Source organism: Mya arenaria, chromosome 12 (assembly GCF_026914265.1).
Source record: "Mya arenaria isolate MELC-2E11 chromosome 12, ASM2691426v1".
NCBI lineage: Eukaryota > Metazoa > Mollusca > Bivalvia > Myida > Myidae > Mya > Mya arenaria.
Window position 1 is genome coordinate 55,347,946 of NC_069133.1, and position 18,506 is coordinate 55,366,451.

General features: G+C 36.0%; 1 protein-coding gene across 2 annotated transcripts in view; it reads left to right on the forward strand.

Moving 5' to 3' along the window:
• LOC128211311 (uncharacterized) overlaps positions 1–18,160 on the forward strand; it is a 50,851-nt gene extending 32,691 nt beyond the window's left edge. For both annotated transcript variants that reach the window (XM_052915964.1, XM_052915965.1), the window contains exons 8-16: positions 8,563–8,840; positions 9,343–9,517; positions 10,667–10,755; positions 12,034–12,174; positions 12,434–12,725; positions 13,123–13,293; positions 14,053–14,226; positions 14,627–14,730; positions 15,029–18,160. In XM_052915964.1, coding sequence (XP_052771924.1) covers positions 8,563–8,840; positions 9,343–9,517; positions 10,667–10,755; positions 12,034–12,174; positions 12,434–12,725; positions 13,123–13,293; positions 14,053–14,226; positions 14,627–14,730; positions 15,029–16,004 — 2,400 coding nt within the window. In that variant the 3' untranslated portion in view covers positions 16,005–18,160. The remainder of the gene's footprint in view (positions 1–8,562; positions 8,841–9,342; positions 9,518–10,666; positions 10,756–12,033; positions 12,175–12,433; positions 12,726–13,122; positions 13,294–14,052; positions 14,227–14,626; positions 14,731–15,028) is intronic.
• The last annotated feature ends 346 nt before the right edge of the window (positions 18,161–18,506 follow it).

Here is an 18,506-nt window from a genome sequence, read left to right on the forward strand (position 1 = left end):
GTATCATTCATACACTTTGTATTCTTACTGTACAGTCAAAACTAAGTGTATAGGTTGCATGTATTGCAGCAGATGATTCTTGTATTGTGCCAAAATGCTTTGCAGGATTTGTTTGGGTCTGATCTTAAGTAGCTGTAAATTGTCAAGATCACAAACAGCAGCCATGTAAATTAATAAGACAAGTGCAAGTTCATCATTTTACATTATTGATTTGGAAAAATAAACGAAAACTTAATTTGAAACAGATCACATGACAAAATTTAATATAAAGATTACAAACGCTAGGGAGAAAACATGGCTATGATAAATACAGGCCTGCAAGCACTGCACTGGTTAATTTTTATTTAATAATATTTTATTGCATGAGAACACGTTTGACAATGAGAATATCAATGCAATGTTCAACACAATATTTAAACCAACATTATAAAACCAAGCATGCAAAGGGATTGGGCCACGGCTCTCTCTTGTTTTACCGGGCTAGTTCAAATTCTTAAATTTACATAGCAGAGTTTGTTATAATTTTAGAAGCCCAGTAATACCACAAAAATTCAGACCTGTTGATCTTGTAGGATAATTTTTCAATTGTGCTTCATTTAGTGTGTAAATTGCACAGGGATTGTCATAGATCTGCATTTGTTGTTAACAAAGAAATATCAACGGCGATCAATTTGTCAACAAGAGCTTGAAGATTGTACTGTGAGAAAGCAGTATGAACTTAACATGTGCATATTGTTTCTTTGAATATCAAAAAAGGACTAAGGTCGAAAAAAGGTTTTGTCACAAAATTCATACTCAATGATATGGCAGGGATTATTATTTGCTAAACATGTGTAAAATTACTGAGGCAGGGTTTGTGCCATGTCTCATTTCAAGATATAGTACCTTTTATAGTTAAAGCAAAATATTTGCACAACTACTTAGGTCTGTGACAGACGTCAAGGCAATGGCAATAACCTGACTTACCACAATGATGAAAGGCATTGAAGTTATGGTGTTGTTTTCTCTAGATTGTAAAAAATACTATTCTAGGATCAACAACGGCTAAATTAATTTATAGGACTTCTGGGTTCAGCAGAAGGAAAGTTTCATTTCTCCACTTCTTATGCTTAAATGAAGACACTTGTGTTTCAAAATTGACCAGATTCTTGACATGGTTTGGTCAGTCAATTACAACCACTGCCCCCCCCTGGTCCGGGGAATAGCGGGGACTTTGACTTTTGGTCCAGCCAGCCCCGGGTAAAATCTCCGCCCTGCGGGGACAAACTGATGGTCAAATCCCCGCCAAATGCCCCCGCACCCCAGGGGGCCTAGGTAAGGCCCATTCCCCACTATATTTTGCTCGAAGACAAAACCATCGCATTCACCCAGCACTGCATGGCCACCTGAAACGTAAAAACACGGCCCATTTCCCTGGCTATACCTGGTATACTACCGGACATGGGGGGGGCGTGGTTACAATTGACTGTTGCATTAGAAGAAAACCTCACAAAACTAGAGAAAACGAGTGGCTCGCAAGGGGGTTATACGTATCTATTGACAATAAATAACTAAAAATATATATTTTGCTTTTAAAAATAATTTAATATTTTGCACTTAAATATTACATTTCATGTGTTTGAACAAAAATAAATTTTATTGGGAAAGCAATTAGAAGCAAGTATCCAGAAAATTCATTTTAAAACTTTATCATATTTGTGCCTCTCATCGGCTTGCCGACTTAACTAACTATAAATCAATCAAAACGTTTCTTTTCCTTAATTCATCAACATTATTCAGTATTAAAATATGATTATTAATTGGTCTTCAATCTAGGTCATTTGTCTAACATCTAGGTCAGAACTTGGGTAAAGCAGCTATTGGCGAAAAAACAAATAGTAGCCTGCCGGAAAAAACAAATAGTAGCCTGCTCAGTACTGCACACCACCTTGTAGCAGATAAGCATATTTATTTCCAAGCACTCAAGTTGATGGATCTGCTCAGCAGCTACTGTCAGGTCCCAGTGGAAGTCTACCAACCACAGAAATATTTTCATTCTGCAGCTGTAATTACTTTTCTATCACTGTTGGATGGATGACATTATGTAATATTTATGTTGCTATTGCATGAGAAACCCCTGTTTCTGCATCTCCAAGCACATCATTAATAATTTTACAGGGCTGGTATATTATTGCCAGTCCCCATGCAGGCATAGCGCCTAAGTCACCAGACATGGTACCAGCAATTTGGGCAGGCTGTGAAAATGAGTTGTTTTAATTCCATAATAATTTTGATTGATTAAAATGACTTCAATTACATTTATATTATGTCTGTATCTATCATCAAATCCATGTTTTAACATGAACTGTGTTCACTGGAGGTATGTACATTATACAATAGTCAGTTTCCTGTTGTGTTCGAACACCCTTATTTGCTTGTTGAAATAAATATGGTCAATCAGATAATACTCGGCTATGTTTCTTTATGATATTTAGACTGCAACAGTTTATTTGGCCTGATTTTTTCATATATAGTGAAACTGATTGTTTTTATAGTTCAATGTAGTAGAGCAGAAGTTGTTATATCAAAAGAGTGGTAAATACAAAGCCTTGAGTTGCAGATGCTGCACTTGTTATATGTTGCTGCATTTCGTATTATTTTGTGCTCTTTGTGGTGAATAATAGGGCTTATCTCTGTGCTATGGAGTAAATACTGGATTTGAGCTGTAAAAAATCAGTGAGGGGATTTTTTGGTGATGTTTTTGCAAAGAAAAAAAAACATTTGACTTTTCGGAGAAGAAAAAACAACTGTAGTATGTGTCACAGTCGTTCCACTAGCTAGCATGTTGTTGTTGATTAAAGGTTGTATTTGATACTTGAAGTTTATGAAAGAAACAACATTGTTTATTAAACAACATTGTTTATTTTTAATTATTTTCCAACTCTGCTGTTCGGTGATAAACTAATTGTGTATTACTTCAGCCACTCTGTACTGTATGACTGTCCGAAATTCACCCTTTAGAGTCACACTTGCTGACACCAAGTAACCTTGTGGAAGATTTAATTATTTTTGGCTGAAAATTAGGTATCACCTTACAGAAATGCACTAAGCATAAACTGTATGGAGGAAAATACTGTTATTATGTGGAAGACTGTACAAAAGTAAACAACTAACAATCCTGTTTACATAGCTGGGATGTCGGTGTCTGTTCAGGAAATAATTTGCAAGACGTAATGAATATTACAATGTAGATAGCTATGTTACCGTTTCTCTTGTCATACAACGTTTCTTGAATACTCTTTGTGATGGAGAGAAGGACTAGTGGTACGAGAAGTGTGGAAATAACCTATGACCCACATACTAGGGTCACCAAGGTGGGTGCACAAAGGTCGCATGCATAAAATATTTACAAATTCACAGGAGATTTACTTTTTAAAAAAGCATTCTTTCGCTATATAATAATGCTATATAATGCGGACTTTTTTATCCTGTTAAATGAAATGTAATCAAATTTGTGTTGTTATTTTGTATAATATGATATTTATACTTTGCATAACCTTTCTAGAACATTAATTTTGTTTGTTATGTTTTCATATGGCTGTATTAAACAAGTGTCATGAAAACATTTTTTACTACACATTTTATAAATATTTTTATATCTTCTGACACTCATAACATGTAGTTGATGATTCACCGACATAGGAAATATGATGCAGGCCGCTATTATAAAAATGCAGCCATCTGGTTGAAATTTCGGCAGGTGACTCATCAGCTGAGAGATGAAGAAATACATACTATTCCTCACCATTCTGAGATGCATTTTGGTTTTAAACTTAATTGTTATTCAAATATCGAATAATCAAGGTATTGTCTTTGTTGGTGTCGATGTTTGCAAAGTGCGATTTTTTTTTATATTGGCCATGACTAAGACTGGAAACGGATAAAGATTTTTAAAGATCACTTTGTTAATGATCTGTGCATAATAGTAGAATCACATATCTCTGGCTACTAGCCCTTGGTGTGGGTGTGCACATATTTGTGTCTGCCTACATTGCTAAATAACTTATAACATCAACTTTTTTCCATATTATTACAAAGTTCCTCAATGCAGGGAACATGAACAGAAAAAAATAAAGCAAATGAATTAACAAAAAACGCTCTCTTTTTTTTCATTATTATTATTATAGCCTAACTATATTTTTCTTAAACTTCGAAAAAAAATTGAATAATCTGCAATAAACAGTCAACTAGATTTAAAAAATCATAGATAATGAAGGGTTTGTAAGTGAAGGTTTTATGAAATAGGCTAATGCACTGCATCGAAATTTCCAGCTCAGACTCTGAAAATTTCCAGCTCTCAGTCTCTGAACATTTAAATTTCCAACTCAGTCTCTGAACATCTAAATTTCCAGCTCAGTCTCTGAACATCTAAATTTCCAACTCAGTCTCTGAACATCTAAATTTCCAACTCAGTCTCTGAACATCTAAATTTCCAGCTCTGTCTCTGAACATCTAAATTTCCAGCTCAGTCTCTGAACATCTAAATTTCTAGCTCAGTCTCAGTCCATCTATATTTCCAGCTCTGTCTCTGAACATCTAAATTTTTACCTCAGTCTCTGTCCATCTATATTTCCAGCTCTGTCTCTGAACATTTAGATTTCCAGCTCAGTCTCTGTCCATCTTAATTTCCAGCTCTGTCTTTGAACATCTAGATTTCCAGCTCAGTCTCTGAACATCTAGATTTCCAGCTCAGTCTCTGAACATCTAAATTTCTAGCTCAGTCTCTGAACATTATAACAGGTTTTCTTTCTTGCAAACGCTTAATTGGAGCTGAATGCTTTATCTTTGAAAATGAAATTGGTTGACTTGAAAGGTTGTACACTCATTAAACATGAAACAACTTGCTGGAGCACCTCTGATACTTCATTGAAGTGTCTTTGAACTCTGTAAATTTGTTTAGTTCTAGTGTTGCTGCATAAATTGTAGTGTGCTGTGTTTCTTGTGTTGTTTCTTGTGCCAGATACCACAAGAAATATGGTTTGAGGATGTCTTTTTGACCTCCAAACTCCCAAGTGTTCATTTAATAACTGAAAATAACCACCAAATTTCCATTTAATCAGTAATAGTTAAGTGTTTCTTGGTTGTTTCTTGTGCCAGATACCACAAAAATTGTGTTTTAAGATGTATTTTTAACATCTTTAATATGTTGTCATTTAACATAGACAATAAAGCAACCCATTCATAAGCAATATGAAGTTTTCAAATAAATAAGCTTGGCCTCTGGAGAGTGGCATTTATATTTAGTAAATATTTTCAATAACTTGTAAGATAGATAACACAGGGCATAACGTTCAGCTCCTCTTCAATCTCAATATTATTAATTTTATGAAGAATTAGCTCTATCTGTTGGATTTTCAACCCACCCTCTTAATGCAAACATTGCTGGGCTAGTGGGAACATTGCCCTTCAATGTCTTATGTCACGACCTTACCTTCAATATGGAATTTGAATTCTCCAACATTGTCACATCTAAAGTGCAGGGTATATAAAATTAAGTATGGAACATGGATCATTCCTTATTTGTCACCCTGAAATTTTGAATAAATTAATCCAGAGTACTTTTTTGCAGCTTTATAAAAATTGAAATAAACAAATTCCTAAAGACATTGTCAAATTACAAGTGCTTAATTACAAGTGCTAGGTGTATAAGGTTCAGTAAGAAATAATATTTGTTTATGCCACTGTATATTAAATCTATGAGAATATAACTTCCTTGAATGTTAAGAAATATTTAGAAGACGGAACTAAAGTAATTAAGCTATTAAGCGTTATATTTCAATAGTTATATGGTTTTGGAGAGAGTTCATATTGCAATAAATATGGAGACCGGACAATAAACTGGAATTGACCTTTGTTTAAAATGTAAAGAAGACCACCTTTCATCAAGTAATTTGTACCGTTTCAGTGTTTGCTTTTGTTTGCAAGGATATTTACTTCAGTCTATTTTATTAGTTTTTGGAAATATTTGTGGAATTTCAATGCAAAATTAAGAGAACTACAATCAATGGGATTGACATTTTGAATCAGTTTGAAGAATATTAGTGAAAAATAAGTAACTGTTTTGTGACATTTTAACAGTGATGTTTAAATTGGTGACAAATTTTAATATAACACTGTACCTATATTAAAGTGTAGATAATATTTGACTTGCGTTACAAAAGTGCACAGACTTAGAGCTATAGATTTATAGCACAAGTCTGGATATTGTGTAATATTAACTGGAGCATTACCCATCAAGCCGTATGTCAGGGGTCGCAGGCTCAGCAAAGGTGGAGGTAACTCTGCCAGGGAGCTCTCTCAGTGCAGAGGCTGAGGTGGGTTTTGTGTTGCTATATTAGGAATTTCTTTATCACATAGAATTCTGTTTAGCTACTACCTATCATGAGGATGGATTTGACATAGGTTCATTTTAAGTGCTCACCTCTCACCTCTTGCCAGAAGCTTGTGTTCACACATTTCACAGGACCACTTTCTCGCTAAACACGGCCTCTAAACGCCAGCTCCACCACTTTACGGTGGTGCAAAGAAAGAGCTGTCGACACTTCCGTGGTGGAGCTTTGCCCTATGTTTACATGAACAAACGTGAGTATGATTTATTAATTTTATTTGATAATTTCATTTAACGGACATATTTCAAAAACCGGAGAATGTGGTACCGTGTAAGAACACTTCTACTGTAGGCTGGTTACTATTTTGTTTCAATATTGTGCAAACTGTGGTGCCAGGAGCTTTTCTCCCGAATTGGACGTGTGCATATTTTGAGATCAGATTGCATAGCAAGTACATTTCGGTGCTTACAAACCCCGTAAGAACATTCTCACGCATGTAAACATAACTGTTATGTAAAGTACCTATGCCGGAACACAACAAAACCGATAAGCACTTCTTAAAAAGAAAAAAATGCACATATTTATAAAAGTGGTGGCGCTGATGGCGCCAAGTCCGATTCGGGAGAAAAGCTCCTGGCACCACAGTTTGCACAATATTGAAACGAAATAGTAACCAGCCTACAGTAAAAGTGTTCTTACACGGTACCACATTCTCCGATTTTCGAAATATGTCCTTTAAATGAAATTATCAAATAAAATATAAATTATACTCACGTTTGTTCATGTAAACATAGGGCACAGCTCCACCACGGAAGTGTCTACAGCTCTTTTTCTTTGCACCACCGTAAAGTGGTGGAGCTGGCGTTTAGAGGCCGTGCTAAGTGGATACCAGTTCTGTTTCCACCCAGGAAACAAACCTTTTGGTTCATTATGGCTTTTAGCTGTCTTGATTGATGGCTTTGAAGTGTATGGCAAGTTCAGTGTGATCTTCTGAATTTTTCTGAACAATGTTTATTGTTAAAAGTTGCAGTACTGTAATATTTCACATAGATTGCCATCAGCTGAGAACTCAAAAAAACTTATTCCTTATTCTGCACAGTACTTGTTATTATCATTAAAATATCGGTGATAGGATTTCAAAGATTCTCGATAAAACTTGTATTAAATGCTAAAGCAATGTATCTTCCTTTTGAGTGTTTAAAGAAAAGGTTTTCTTTAACATGAATGACTTCATTTGAGAGTGATTACGTTCATTGATGTTGTAAACTGCATCTATTGATGATCAGTGATGTCTGAAATGTGAGATTTCATAATTACCTAATCCTGTTATGGTGTCTTGCTGTTAACTGTACACAGTTGAAAATCGAGTCTTATTCTTTGTACATTTATTTTCACAGTTGATGATGGGCTGATTGATCAGAACTTTGATACAGTTAACAATTACAGCAGATCACAAGTGTATCCATTAATCTTTCAGAGATTTCAAAGTTAACAACAATGACATCAGCAACATTGTTAACTTTAACAATATTTTGATAAATAGGTCCAGTGAGATCTCAAATTCTGTGTTTTTGTTTTTAAATATTTAAGTATCCATTGATGTTCAAAGTGGCACTATCACAATTGATTGTCATTTATATCATAATTGTGTGTAAGAAGGGCATCTAGGCACATACTTACAAAGCTAAGTATTTTGACGCATACTTTTTTGAAAGAGGATACAGAATTGAAGATATTTTAATATTTATGTAATATTGAGACATATTCAAGAAAAAGTCAGTTTTGCACTAAGAAAGTTGCTTTATGGATAAGGCCCCAGTGGTAATAGAATTAAAACATTGTTGGAACAGAAATATCTGCAGGATGCCAGTAGAACATTTTATGTTATGCTTAAAAAAATCTGAACGATATGTTAAAGTGATGTTTTTAAACAAGATACCAATATTTTTTACAGTATAAATGTACAATCTCATTGATTGAAGAAAGCCAGGCAATGATTGCAAAACAGCACAAAGCACTTAACAAATAAGAAATACAATGATGTATCTCAGAAGAAACCATATCATGCACATAATCTCCCCTTGTCTGTTGCATTGTAAGCCTAGATAGCCTAATGTTGTTAGCTTTATTAAGTTCAGAGTGTTGTTTTTTTGTACCATTTAAGTAATGTTTCCGTTCTTTTTGTCTATTATAGGTGACTGCAGGCCTTGCTAGCACTTACATCGGTGGGCAGGGCAGGGACGGAGAGGTCGATGAAGAGTTCCCTCCGCCCCCACCAGAGCTTTTGCAGCAGCAGTATCTCTATGGGGCTGCCCCCCAGCAGGGTGTGTATGCCAGTGTGGCTCCAGGAACCCAGGCTCAGGGCCAGGTGTCATACCGCCCAGGTAAGGGCACGACGGATGTTCCCCAGCCACAGAAGGGCAAAGTGTCCAATATCCCCGTCAGCTCTGCGCCCATACAGGTGGAGAAAAGGTTAGTGGCTTTACACTTAAACTAGTTGAATAGCAAACAATAGAGTTGAATAACAAAAACAATGTCATTGAATAATATTTAACAGTTGCGTTGATATAATGTTTGTATAAAGAAATGATGTTTCGGACGTCTTGTTCTTATAATTTTGATTGTCATTTGTCTTTTAAAAATTCACAATTGTTATGTTAAAGAACTTGCTTAGATTGCAGAGTAGTATCATAGAAGTGAAATAGCACTAATATAAAATGAGGACGTATGGCAGTTTTCAAATAACACGAACTTCACTATGATGATCACAGTCATAAGGCACAAAGGTGTTATATCAAATGTTGATATGTATGTTCAGACTAGCTAATATTCCTCCCTGGATACTTGCAACCAATGTAATTCATTTTGTTGAATTATTATAGGTTCTGCCCAAGACTAAATGTTATTATTGTACACTTACACAGATCAGCAAGGACTGCCCATTGATTTTTACATACCAATTGTCTGCTTGTAGAAATGTCGGCCAGGAACCACCAGCGCCGCCACCGACTTTCAAGTTGATCCCCGTAAAGACAGAGAAAGATGCCGGTCCACCTCCTACCCCGCAGGCAGCCACATCGCACCAGAAGCCGTCCCTGGAGAATATTGACAGGCAGGTGCTTCACACTGTGGACGACCACGCCATCCAGGTTAGTGTAGATACAGTGTCTCCATTTGGCATAAACTTTTCGGAAAATACACCTGTATTATTCCTGAATCATACATGTAAACAAAATATTTTGCCGTTGATGAGTAAATAACCTGCACCTCACATTCATCAAGGTGTTATATGTTACTTTTGAGTGTAAGAAAGATGAAATGCGACAAACACCAGGCCCTGCCATACCTAGGTGTTGCTAGTTTTTTTTTACCGCGTATAAGTTAATCTGGGGTGATGTAAAGCTGGCAAAATATGAGTTGCACTACAGAATCTTTAAGCCCAGAGAGTTATTGACATATTAATAAAGTTCAATTTATTCTAAGTGAGATTCTAACTCAATGTTTTTGACTTTAGGTAAAAACATTGTGTGATGCAACACCCATGTACCGTAAATCACTGTGTATTAGGAAGCACCATTTTCTGGCCAAAAATGTATAGCGAAATAAATGGAAGGATGGTGATTTACATGCATACTGTAAGGTGGCAGCATTGTGCACTGTCAATGTGTAAAGGTGTGAAAAACTCTCTGCCTTACCTACGCGGTACTTATACCAATAAGTAAACACTGTTGCGATAAGTGTTCGTCCCACACGACTTCGGGTTTGCAGAATGAAATAGTTGTGTAACTAATTAAGTGCTTTATACCACTTGTGCTGTTGTTATTTCAATGTATTAAATCATTTTACTTATATGGTACTATTTTAAGAACCTTTGCCATTTTTACAATACTAAAATTTGTCAACAAAAATGTTGGCTGCCAATTTTGATTTTTTTTTACTGTGTTCTATCTATGGTATAAGTGTTACCAAGTTTTTATCCCAATTTTTTGCATATATTTTTGCCTGCGTCCTATCTATGATAGCGTCCTATACACCGTGATCTACTGTATAACATATTCAAGCAATTTTTGTGTATTTAGTGGGTGTTTGCTTCATTAAAAAAAGCAGTTCTATGCTCAGCCTTTATTTATTAACATTTTCTTTCAGTCTATTTATTTCAATTTTTTGTAAAAGGTCTCAATGGCAAGCTGTGTTATGTTTTTTTCAATTGTATAGATTATTCAATAGATCAATGTTGCTGGTTACTGGCCATTGAAGTTTTAGTTCCAAATATTTATTTACATGATTGTGTGTTTCAGGTGTCAAAGAGCGACCACAGCAATGTGAGAGAGCTGGTCTGGGATCTCATCTTCTCCAAGAACATCACCAACGAGATCGAAAAATGCAGGTAACCAGTCTAACCTAATCAGGGTTATAGTCTACTAATTATAAAAATACATGTATAAAAATGCATGAAACATATACAGCTAGTATTTTATGACTAAAGGATAAAGGACTCATTTTTAGTTTGTCATAGACTTGATGATGGTCGTGGTGTAAAAACATGAACCTTGGTTCACATGTTTCCACGGGTTACCAATGACAATGAAGGTCCATAACTTGACTTAAGTAGATAGCAAATTAGTTACTTTATGTAAATTCAACTGCATTTTTGATGAGAGGGAAGGAAATGGATTATTTTCTGTAGCATGTTCAGGTCATACAATTGAAATTTGAGATATTATTAGGGCTATATTGACAGTCCAGTTGCCAATATGATACCTCTCAGATGTTAAGGGGAATTAACTGTTCCATAGTTTAAATGCACGAGACTTTAGCATAATTTATGTATGCACAAGGTTTACCTACCACAGGGATGCCCGATACATTGTTGAGTTAATTGATATGCAGGATATTGCCCTTGTTTGACATTGGAAGTATTATTTTCACTCTCTGTTAAAATGCATTGAAGCACTCATGTTTCAAGGTGGGAAAGGTCGAAATTTTCATGATATTAGATGGCTTAGTCAATTAAATACCACCCCTATTTGGAGTATGTTATTTATGTGTTTGTTACTGGATGGGCGACCTGTAAATAGCCCCATTATCAGTCACTTTTGTGGTGGAGTCAATATTTGAGAAAGTCATAAACTTGGTTCAAATTCAAAATCTAAAATGTGTAAACATTTAGCAGAAAGTTGTAAAATGTTAAGATGTTAGATCGATTTGAATTGTTAAGAAATCATAAAATTGAAAAAAGAATATCTCAAGGCTGTGTTAGATTCAAGGTTTCAATAAAGATGTTGCTTCTACAAACCCTTCAACGACTAGTTTTATGAAAAAATACCTGTTCTATACAGCGGTCAAATAATGCTTGTTTCTACACAATGCAAACGTAATGGTGGCCACAAAAGAAAAATTATATGGTGTTAACATGGTTTGAACTTTCAAGATGAGTTAGTCAAATGGTATATAATAGTATACGTGTCCATCTCTCACTTTAAAGGTAGTGAGTTTGATTCCCACTACAACATTTTGAACATAGTCTCCAAAAATGGACAGCAGTACTTGTTTCTACCCAAAATAAATATGAAGCCAAATGGAATTATTCAAAACATGACTTATTGCCCTCATCCCCATACCTGGTAATCTTTCAATAGACAGTATATTCCTTTCTGTATTTCAGAGTAATATTCCGTTGGCTGGCTACCAAGAACCTGAAGGAGATGTCGTTTGACAATGTGCAGGCTGGCAGCCCAGAGGAGGTGCTGATGGGTCTTAAAACTGGCCGCACAACCTATGCCATGGTGTTTGATACAATGTGCAAGTAAGTGGATACCTCAGCATTTTTCACAATGTTTCACAACCTTGAGCCTGGAAGCCTGGAGGAGGTGCTTATTGGTCTTAAAACCGGCCGTACAATAGGTTTCATTATTATAAATGGTTCACTTGTTGTATAAACTGTAACCAAAAATTTTTATTCTTTGTTTTGGGTACCATTTTTTTATCTAGTATAGATGAATGCTTTATTCCTATTTAATTTTTATACAAAGCAATAAATTTTATTTTCTAATTTCCACTTAAAGCTATGCTGGTCTGCACTCAAAGATCATCAGTGGCTACGCGAAGGGTGCGGACTACCGTCCTGGCCAGAAGTTCCAGCCTGGCACAAACCAGCACTCCTGGAATGCCGTATACATCTACGGCACCTGGTGTGTTGTTGATGCCCACTGGGCCGCGCGACGTATCATTGGGAAGCAAGCGTCAACAGAAGAGTTCCATTACCAGTTGGATGAGTACTTCTTCCTCACTGAGCCTGCACAACTCATCTTTACTCACTTCCCCGACGACCCCAAGTGGCAGCTCCTTGAGAGAACTGTAGGTTTTTACTTATACACTTCTGTAATTTAAGTAGTTGTTGGTATTATCGTACAATATATAGTATTGATAACAAATAATGATAGATCATATTTCATAGTAAAGTGTATTGTGCTCAAGTTGTTTCCCCCACAACACAAAACCACATCTCGCATAATATCGTTTGAATGAGAGGGATTAATATATTGTTGTAATAACTTGTTTCACAATTGTTATAAATTTAAAATGTTTAAACACATGGCACGTTGATCTTTAAGTCTTAGATACTCCTACACTATTGCATAATTTTCAAGTCACATATATGACAATCAGATCACTCTTTACCATTTAACAATTCTTACTTTACATGTGTAAATCCTCTTGAAAGTGTTTTTCACAATGCATGAATGTTTCGCAGGTGTCCCTGGAAGAGTTTGAGAACATGCCGCACATGAAACCCCAGTTCTTCAAGTACGGGCTTGAGTTTGTGAGCCACAGGACGGCAGTCGTGTATGGACGTGGGGAGATCAGTATTCGTCTCCGGTACCCAGCACATAGGCTGGTAGTGGCATTCAACTTCAGCATACAGGTAATGGCTCACATGGAACAGAAGATCAGTGAAAACTGATACTATATATTTTAGAATAGGCTGAATTTGATGGATCATCTTATAGTTGGCATTAACTTCACCATACAGGTAACTAGTGGTCTTAGCCTCCAGTTTATGGGTGCCAGCTCTCAGACTATATCTAAGAATAGTTAGAATTTCAGGCAAACACTTGTGCCCATCTCACAAGTTTGTGCTCAGGCTACTGGTACTGGGTACTTCTGAACATATTATATTTCTGAACAAGTATTTAAACACAACATATTGCATAGACTACACAATCATCAGTGCAGAAGAGAGGTGATCTACTTAAATCAATATTGCATTTATTATTTGGCTGGTCAAAATCTTTGCCGTTTTATCCATGTGTTGTGACATCCTCATTTTCCAACTGTTCTGCAAGTGCAGGTATTTTTAGTTTAGTTTTTAAAAGTAATGAGGCTCATCTGCTGTGATCATATGAAAAATATGTATTATCTGAAAAGAAAAATTGTACAAACTATTATGAATTCTAGCTGTTGCTACACAATTGCCATAGAGAAAGAACTATCACGAGATCTCGTCAGGTGATTTCAAATTTCACTCGTTTCCGGCGAGAATAACATCTTGTGGATAACGATTACAAGCAAATGTATCTGAATACTTTAGAAACGGCATCTTATAGCTTTAAAGAAGTAAGAACAGTTTCTTGGAAATTAATTTGAATTATCTTAATGAAAAAATAATTACTTTTATTTCCAGTTTGAGAATGGAGATGAGGAGTATAAGGGCGTGAAGCTGAACCGCTACGGTATGCAGGAGAGCGTAGGTGGTGTTGCTTCATTCAGACTACGCCTCCCACAGAAGGGGGCGTACATTCTCTACATCTACGCCAAGGAGGATACACCGGAAAACAAGGACAATGTTTACGCACAGGTAACGAGCCCTTTCATTTGAAGTTGAATACCGTGGGAAAATAGCAAGGATTGTAGAGTGATCGTCATAAATGGAGTACGGTAGTTTATTTTTCAATTTAAATAAAAATCCAGTGCAGATGATTTTGACATGAATAAAGATGTTAGATTTTAAAATTGAAACATAATTAAATAAAAAAAATATGTGATTTTATGTGTACATTAGAATTTAAACATTTCTTTTAACATTATATTGAAGCATGAATAAGTTACTGTTGACAATTGGTAATATTTTAAATTAGTAACTGTTACTTTTGAAAAAAGGTTGCTGGTTAAAAGAAAGTAATTAATTGCATTATCAGGCATATTTATGATAACTTTTTAGGAGCAAATATTTCACAAAAGCACTTTCTTGTCCCCAGGTATGCGAGTACAAGATTGAACAAGAGGAGGTAAACAAGCCCGAGCCCGAGCCATTGCCTCCATGTGCCTACCTCAACTGGGGGCCGGGTGCAGCATTCTTCAGGTAAAATATTGGGAAAGTGATATATATAAAGGTTGAGTGCAGTATACAGTTATGATGAATTTAACTGATTAATTGAAAAAGTATGATGTATGATATACAAACACTTCCGACTCATGTTCATGAAACTTTGCGATGACTAGCTGCAGTTATGGTGATATAACTTAAGGATAAGGTAATATCTATTCACAAATTAAGTTTAATCTTTCTTGATAATTCTTTAAAAAAAAGGAGGAACAAATGTTTGCAAATATTTATGTTTCTAAAATTCTTCAAAGGTATACTGGTTTATGTATTTCAGGTATGGACTTGCCACTTACCAGCAGACTGCTACTGTTCTCACCAGAGACGGCAAGGCTGAGCTCCAGTTCCGCATCCCTAAGACCATGCAGTTTATGGCCAAACTTAAAAATAACCACAGCTCAGACTCCGAGCTAGAGGGCTACTGCATGAACAGGATTGTTGGCAACACAGCGTATTTCAACATCACAGCACCAGGCAGGGGAGAGTACGGACTGGAGATTTACGCAAACGATCCATCCACTGAGGGCACCACTCTTTTCCATGTGGCTCAGTATCTTATTGAATGTAACGAGGATGTAAAAGCTGTACCCTTGCCAAAGCTTCCAGGGGGCTACCTTGGGGCACAGCCAAAGTTTAACGAATTCGGCCTGAACACCTTAAGTCACCATGACCCTGTCATTCATTTGGAGAAGAACTTTGTCGAAATTCAGTTTGCCACTGCCCAGGAAATGAGAGTTACAGCAAACCTCATCGATGCAGAGACTGATAAGGATTATCCAGACTACGTGTTCACACAGACCCAGTCACAGGGCAGTGTGGTGAGCTTCCGAGTCGTACTGCCCAACGAGGGCTTCTACAAGTTGCAGCTCTACTCCATCCCTGTCTCCGATACGAGCCAACAGCTGCCGGGTGTGTACAACTACCTGATCAACTGTAAGAAGATGACGCAGCAGGTTGTCCCCTTCCCAAAGCAGTATGCACAGTGGAAGGAGGGCTGCTGCATGGAGTCACCCATCTCACTTCACCAGGGATGTGGGGACGAGGTGGTTTTCTGCATGTTTGTTCCGAAGGCCTCCGCTGTTGCAGTTGTTGCTGGCGATGAGTGGACGCACCTGCAGTCGCCACAGACAGGCATGTGGGAGGGTCGCGTGAAAATGGGTCATTTGTACGGCCGCGGGGCGAAGGCCACGCTGAATGCAAATTATGGCGGGGATCCCACAAGTTACGCTACACTGCTCGAGTACAATGTCTGAATTAACTATTTCTGGAATATAGATCTAGCTAGGACGTTTTAATGACAATTTTACACATGTTAAACTCATTGGAATTAAACTAACAATTGCTTGATAATTATGTACATGTACTTGTGTAGTGACAGTACTAGTATATTCGCTTTGCTTCTTGTTGTAGGGTGCTAGGTGTGTATTCTTGTGTTTATAAGTTTTACCACTTGTATCACCATTTGAAATATAAGGTAAAAGTATGTAAGCTTGTAAATGTTCTATATTTCATTAGTTTTCTTTTTATTACATAACTTAATCAGTTGAACATTCTTCAAGGCCACTGAATGGTTGTTAGTAAAATTACAAAATGGTTGTCTTAGTAACCAACATGTTTTATATCAAAGATCTTGCTCTTTTAAAGAAGGCATAATTTTGATGAATTTAAGCTTATTTAGATGTATATATTTCTTGTATGGTTAGGTAGTTGTCTGTTCATGTAGTAAGAAAATGAATATAAAAAAAAGTAATAAATTTATATTTTTCAAATTAAGTGCATTATCTTGAACTTCTTGAAATATTTTTTCTTGCCGATCATTTTAATATTTTCGGTATTGTGTTTCAATAAAATGTCTTTTGCTAGTGCACGTTAAACAAAGCTAGATTTTATTTTTGGTATTAATAATTTATATGTCACATTGTTGAATGATTTTTGAAAAAAAGTCAACTCTTAATACACCTTCTATTACAGGTTTGATCAAAATATCTGTTATGAACTCTTGTGGTATTGTTTGTCCTTCCAAATTAGTGCAATATGAAGACATGTCTGTGTGTGTTTTAGATCAAATTTTGCTTTACCATTCATCAGTGTTAACATTCTTAAGATCACAAGGTCACTTCTGTGACAGTACTTTGTAGGTTACTAAAAATAAAAAACTCCACATTTCAGTCGTGGGCATTATTCCAGCACGAGTTAATAATACTGTGTAATGTTTTGCTTAAAAACGCATAAAATAAAAAGGCACTAGAATATTTACTTGAGGTACCTACTGTAAGATTTATGTGCGTTATAGGAACATGGCAAAACATATGAGCCGTGTCGCGCGATTTTTGGCCTTCGGACATAATTATTTCTAATGAAATAATCATTAATAAAAAGTGCCAAACATAATGATTTTTTCTATGTAAATCAATTTCTTCCTGACTTCTTTCTTTTTGAAGGTTTGTCATTGGTGCATCATTTTCTCGATAATTTATGACCATTGGTTTACTCATGTTTCCATAGCCATGGATTTCGTCCAGACATATTTTGACTGGATTGATAGTCTGTGTTTAAAACGGCCAAATGTATTAAAAATACAAAAATGATTCATTATTTTTATTTATGTTCCTTAAAGATTCTGTGATAAGAAAATAATTTAAATTATAAGCTAGTTGTAATATTGATACAATAATTTTGCACGTCATTTGAATAATGCACTTTTATTACGACGTCATTTGAATGACGTCAAATTTAGTATTCAAAATGCGCAATACATGATCTCACTTGTAAACACGGCAATTTAAGTGATATCAACATGAAATTTTCAGAATATCTTTCTGAAATTACATGGCATTCAAATACCTTAAAACATTGCAATAGCAAAAATATGTCCGAAGGCCCAAAATCGCGCGACGCGGCTCATATCATCATTTAGAAATATAATCGCTTCTATTTTACTTACATATTGTTTTAGCTGTCTGGAAAGAAATCTGCTTAATGATTATCGTAATATGTTCATTTACTTTTATTTTTCATAATTTTTCTTTGCTCAAGCACTTTGTTTCATTGGCATCTGGTATGCTCAGTATCGTTTAAAAAATACAATTCAAAGACCCTGTAAAACTTATTCTTAGTTCTTATTCCTGTACTTAATTTAAGGTCATAATCTTGTTCATGTAAACCACTTTAAAATTACTATTGATATTGAAAAAGCGTGTTTTGTTTAATATTTAGGAACAGAAGTTTCTATGAGATGCCATAATCTTGTTATAGCAATTGGTTTTTTGATTTGTTGAAATGGACTTTATATTATTTTGTTAACTGCTTTTTAGAATGTTATTTTTATCTCTTTATAGTCATAATATACACTGAACTATAGAAAAGTGCTCTATCTATGCTTTTTATAGCAATAAATTGATTGCTTTCATGTCCTTGTTTTTATCCTTAAGGGTGAGAGTGGTCTTGCGTTACAGGTGTCTGCCTCACGCCAAACAGGTGGATTCAAGCCCCACCAGGGTGAGAGTGGTCTAGTGGTATAGGTGTCTGCCTCATGCCTAACAGGTAGATTCAAGCCCCACCAGGGTGAGAGTGGTCTAGTGGTATAGGTGTCTGCCTCACGCCAAACAGGTGGATTCAAGCCCCACCAGGGTGAGAGTGGTCTAGTGGTATAGGTATCTGCCTCATGCCTAACAGGTAGATTCAAGCCCCACCAGGGTGAGAGTGGTCTAGTGGTATAGGTGTCTGCCTCATGCCAAACAGGTGGATTCAAGCTC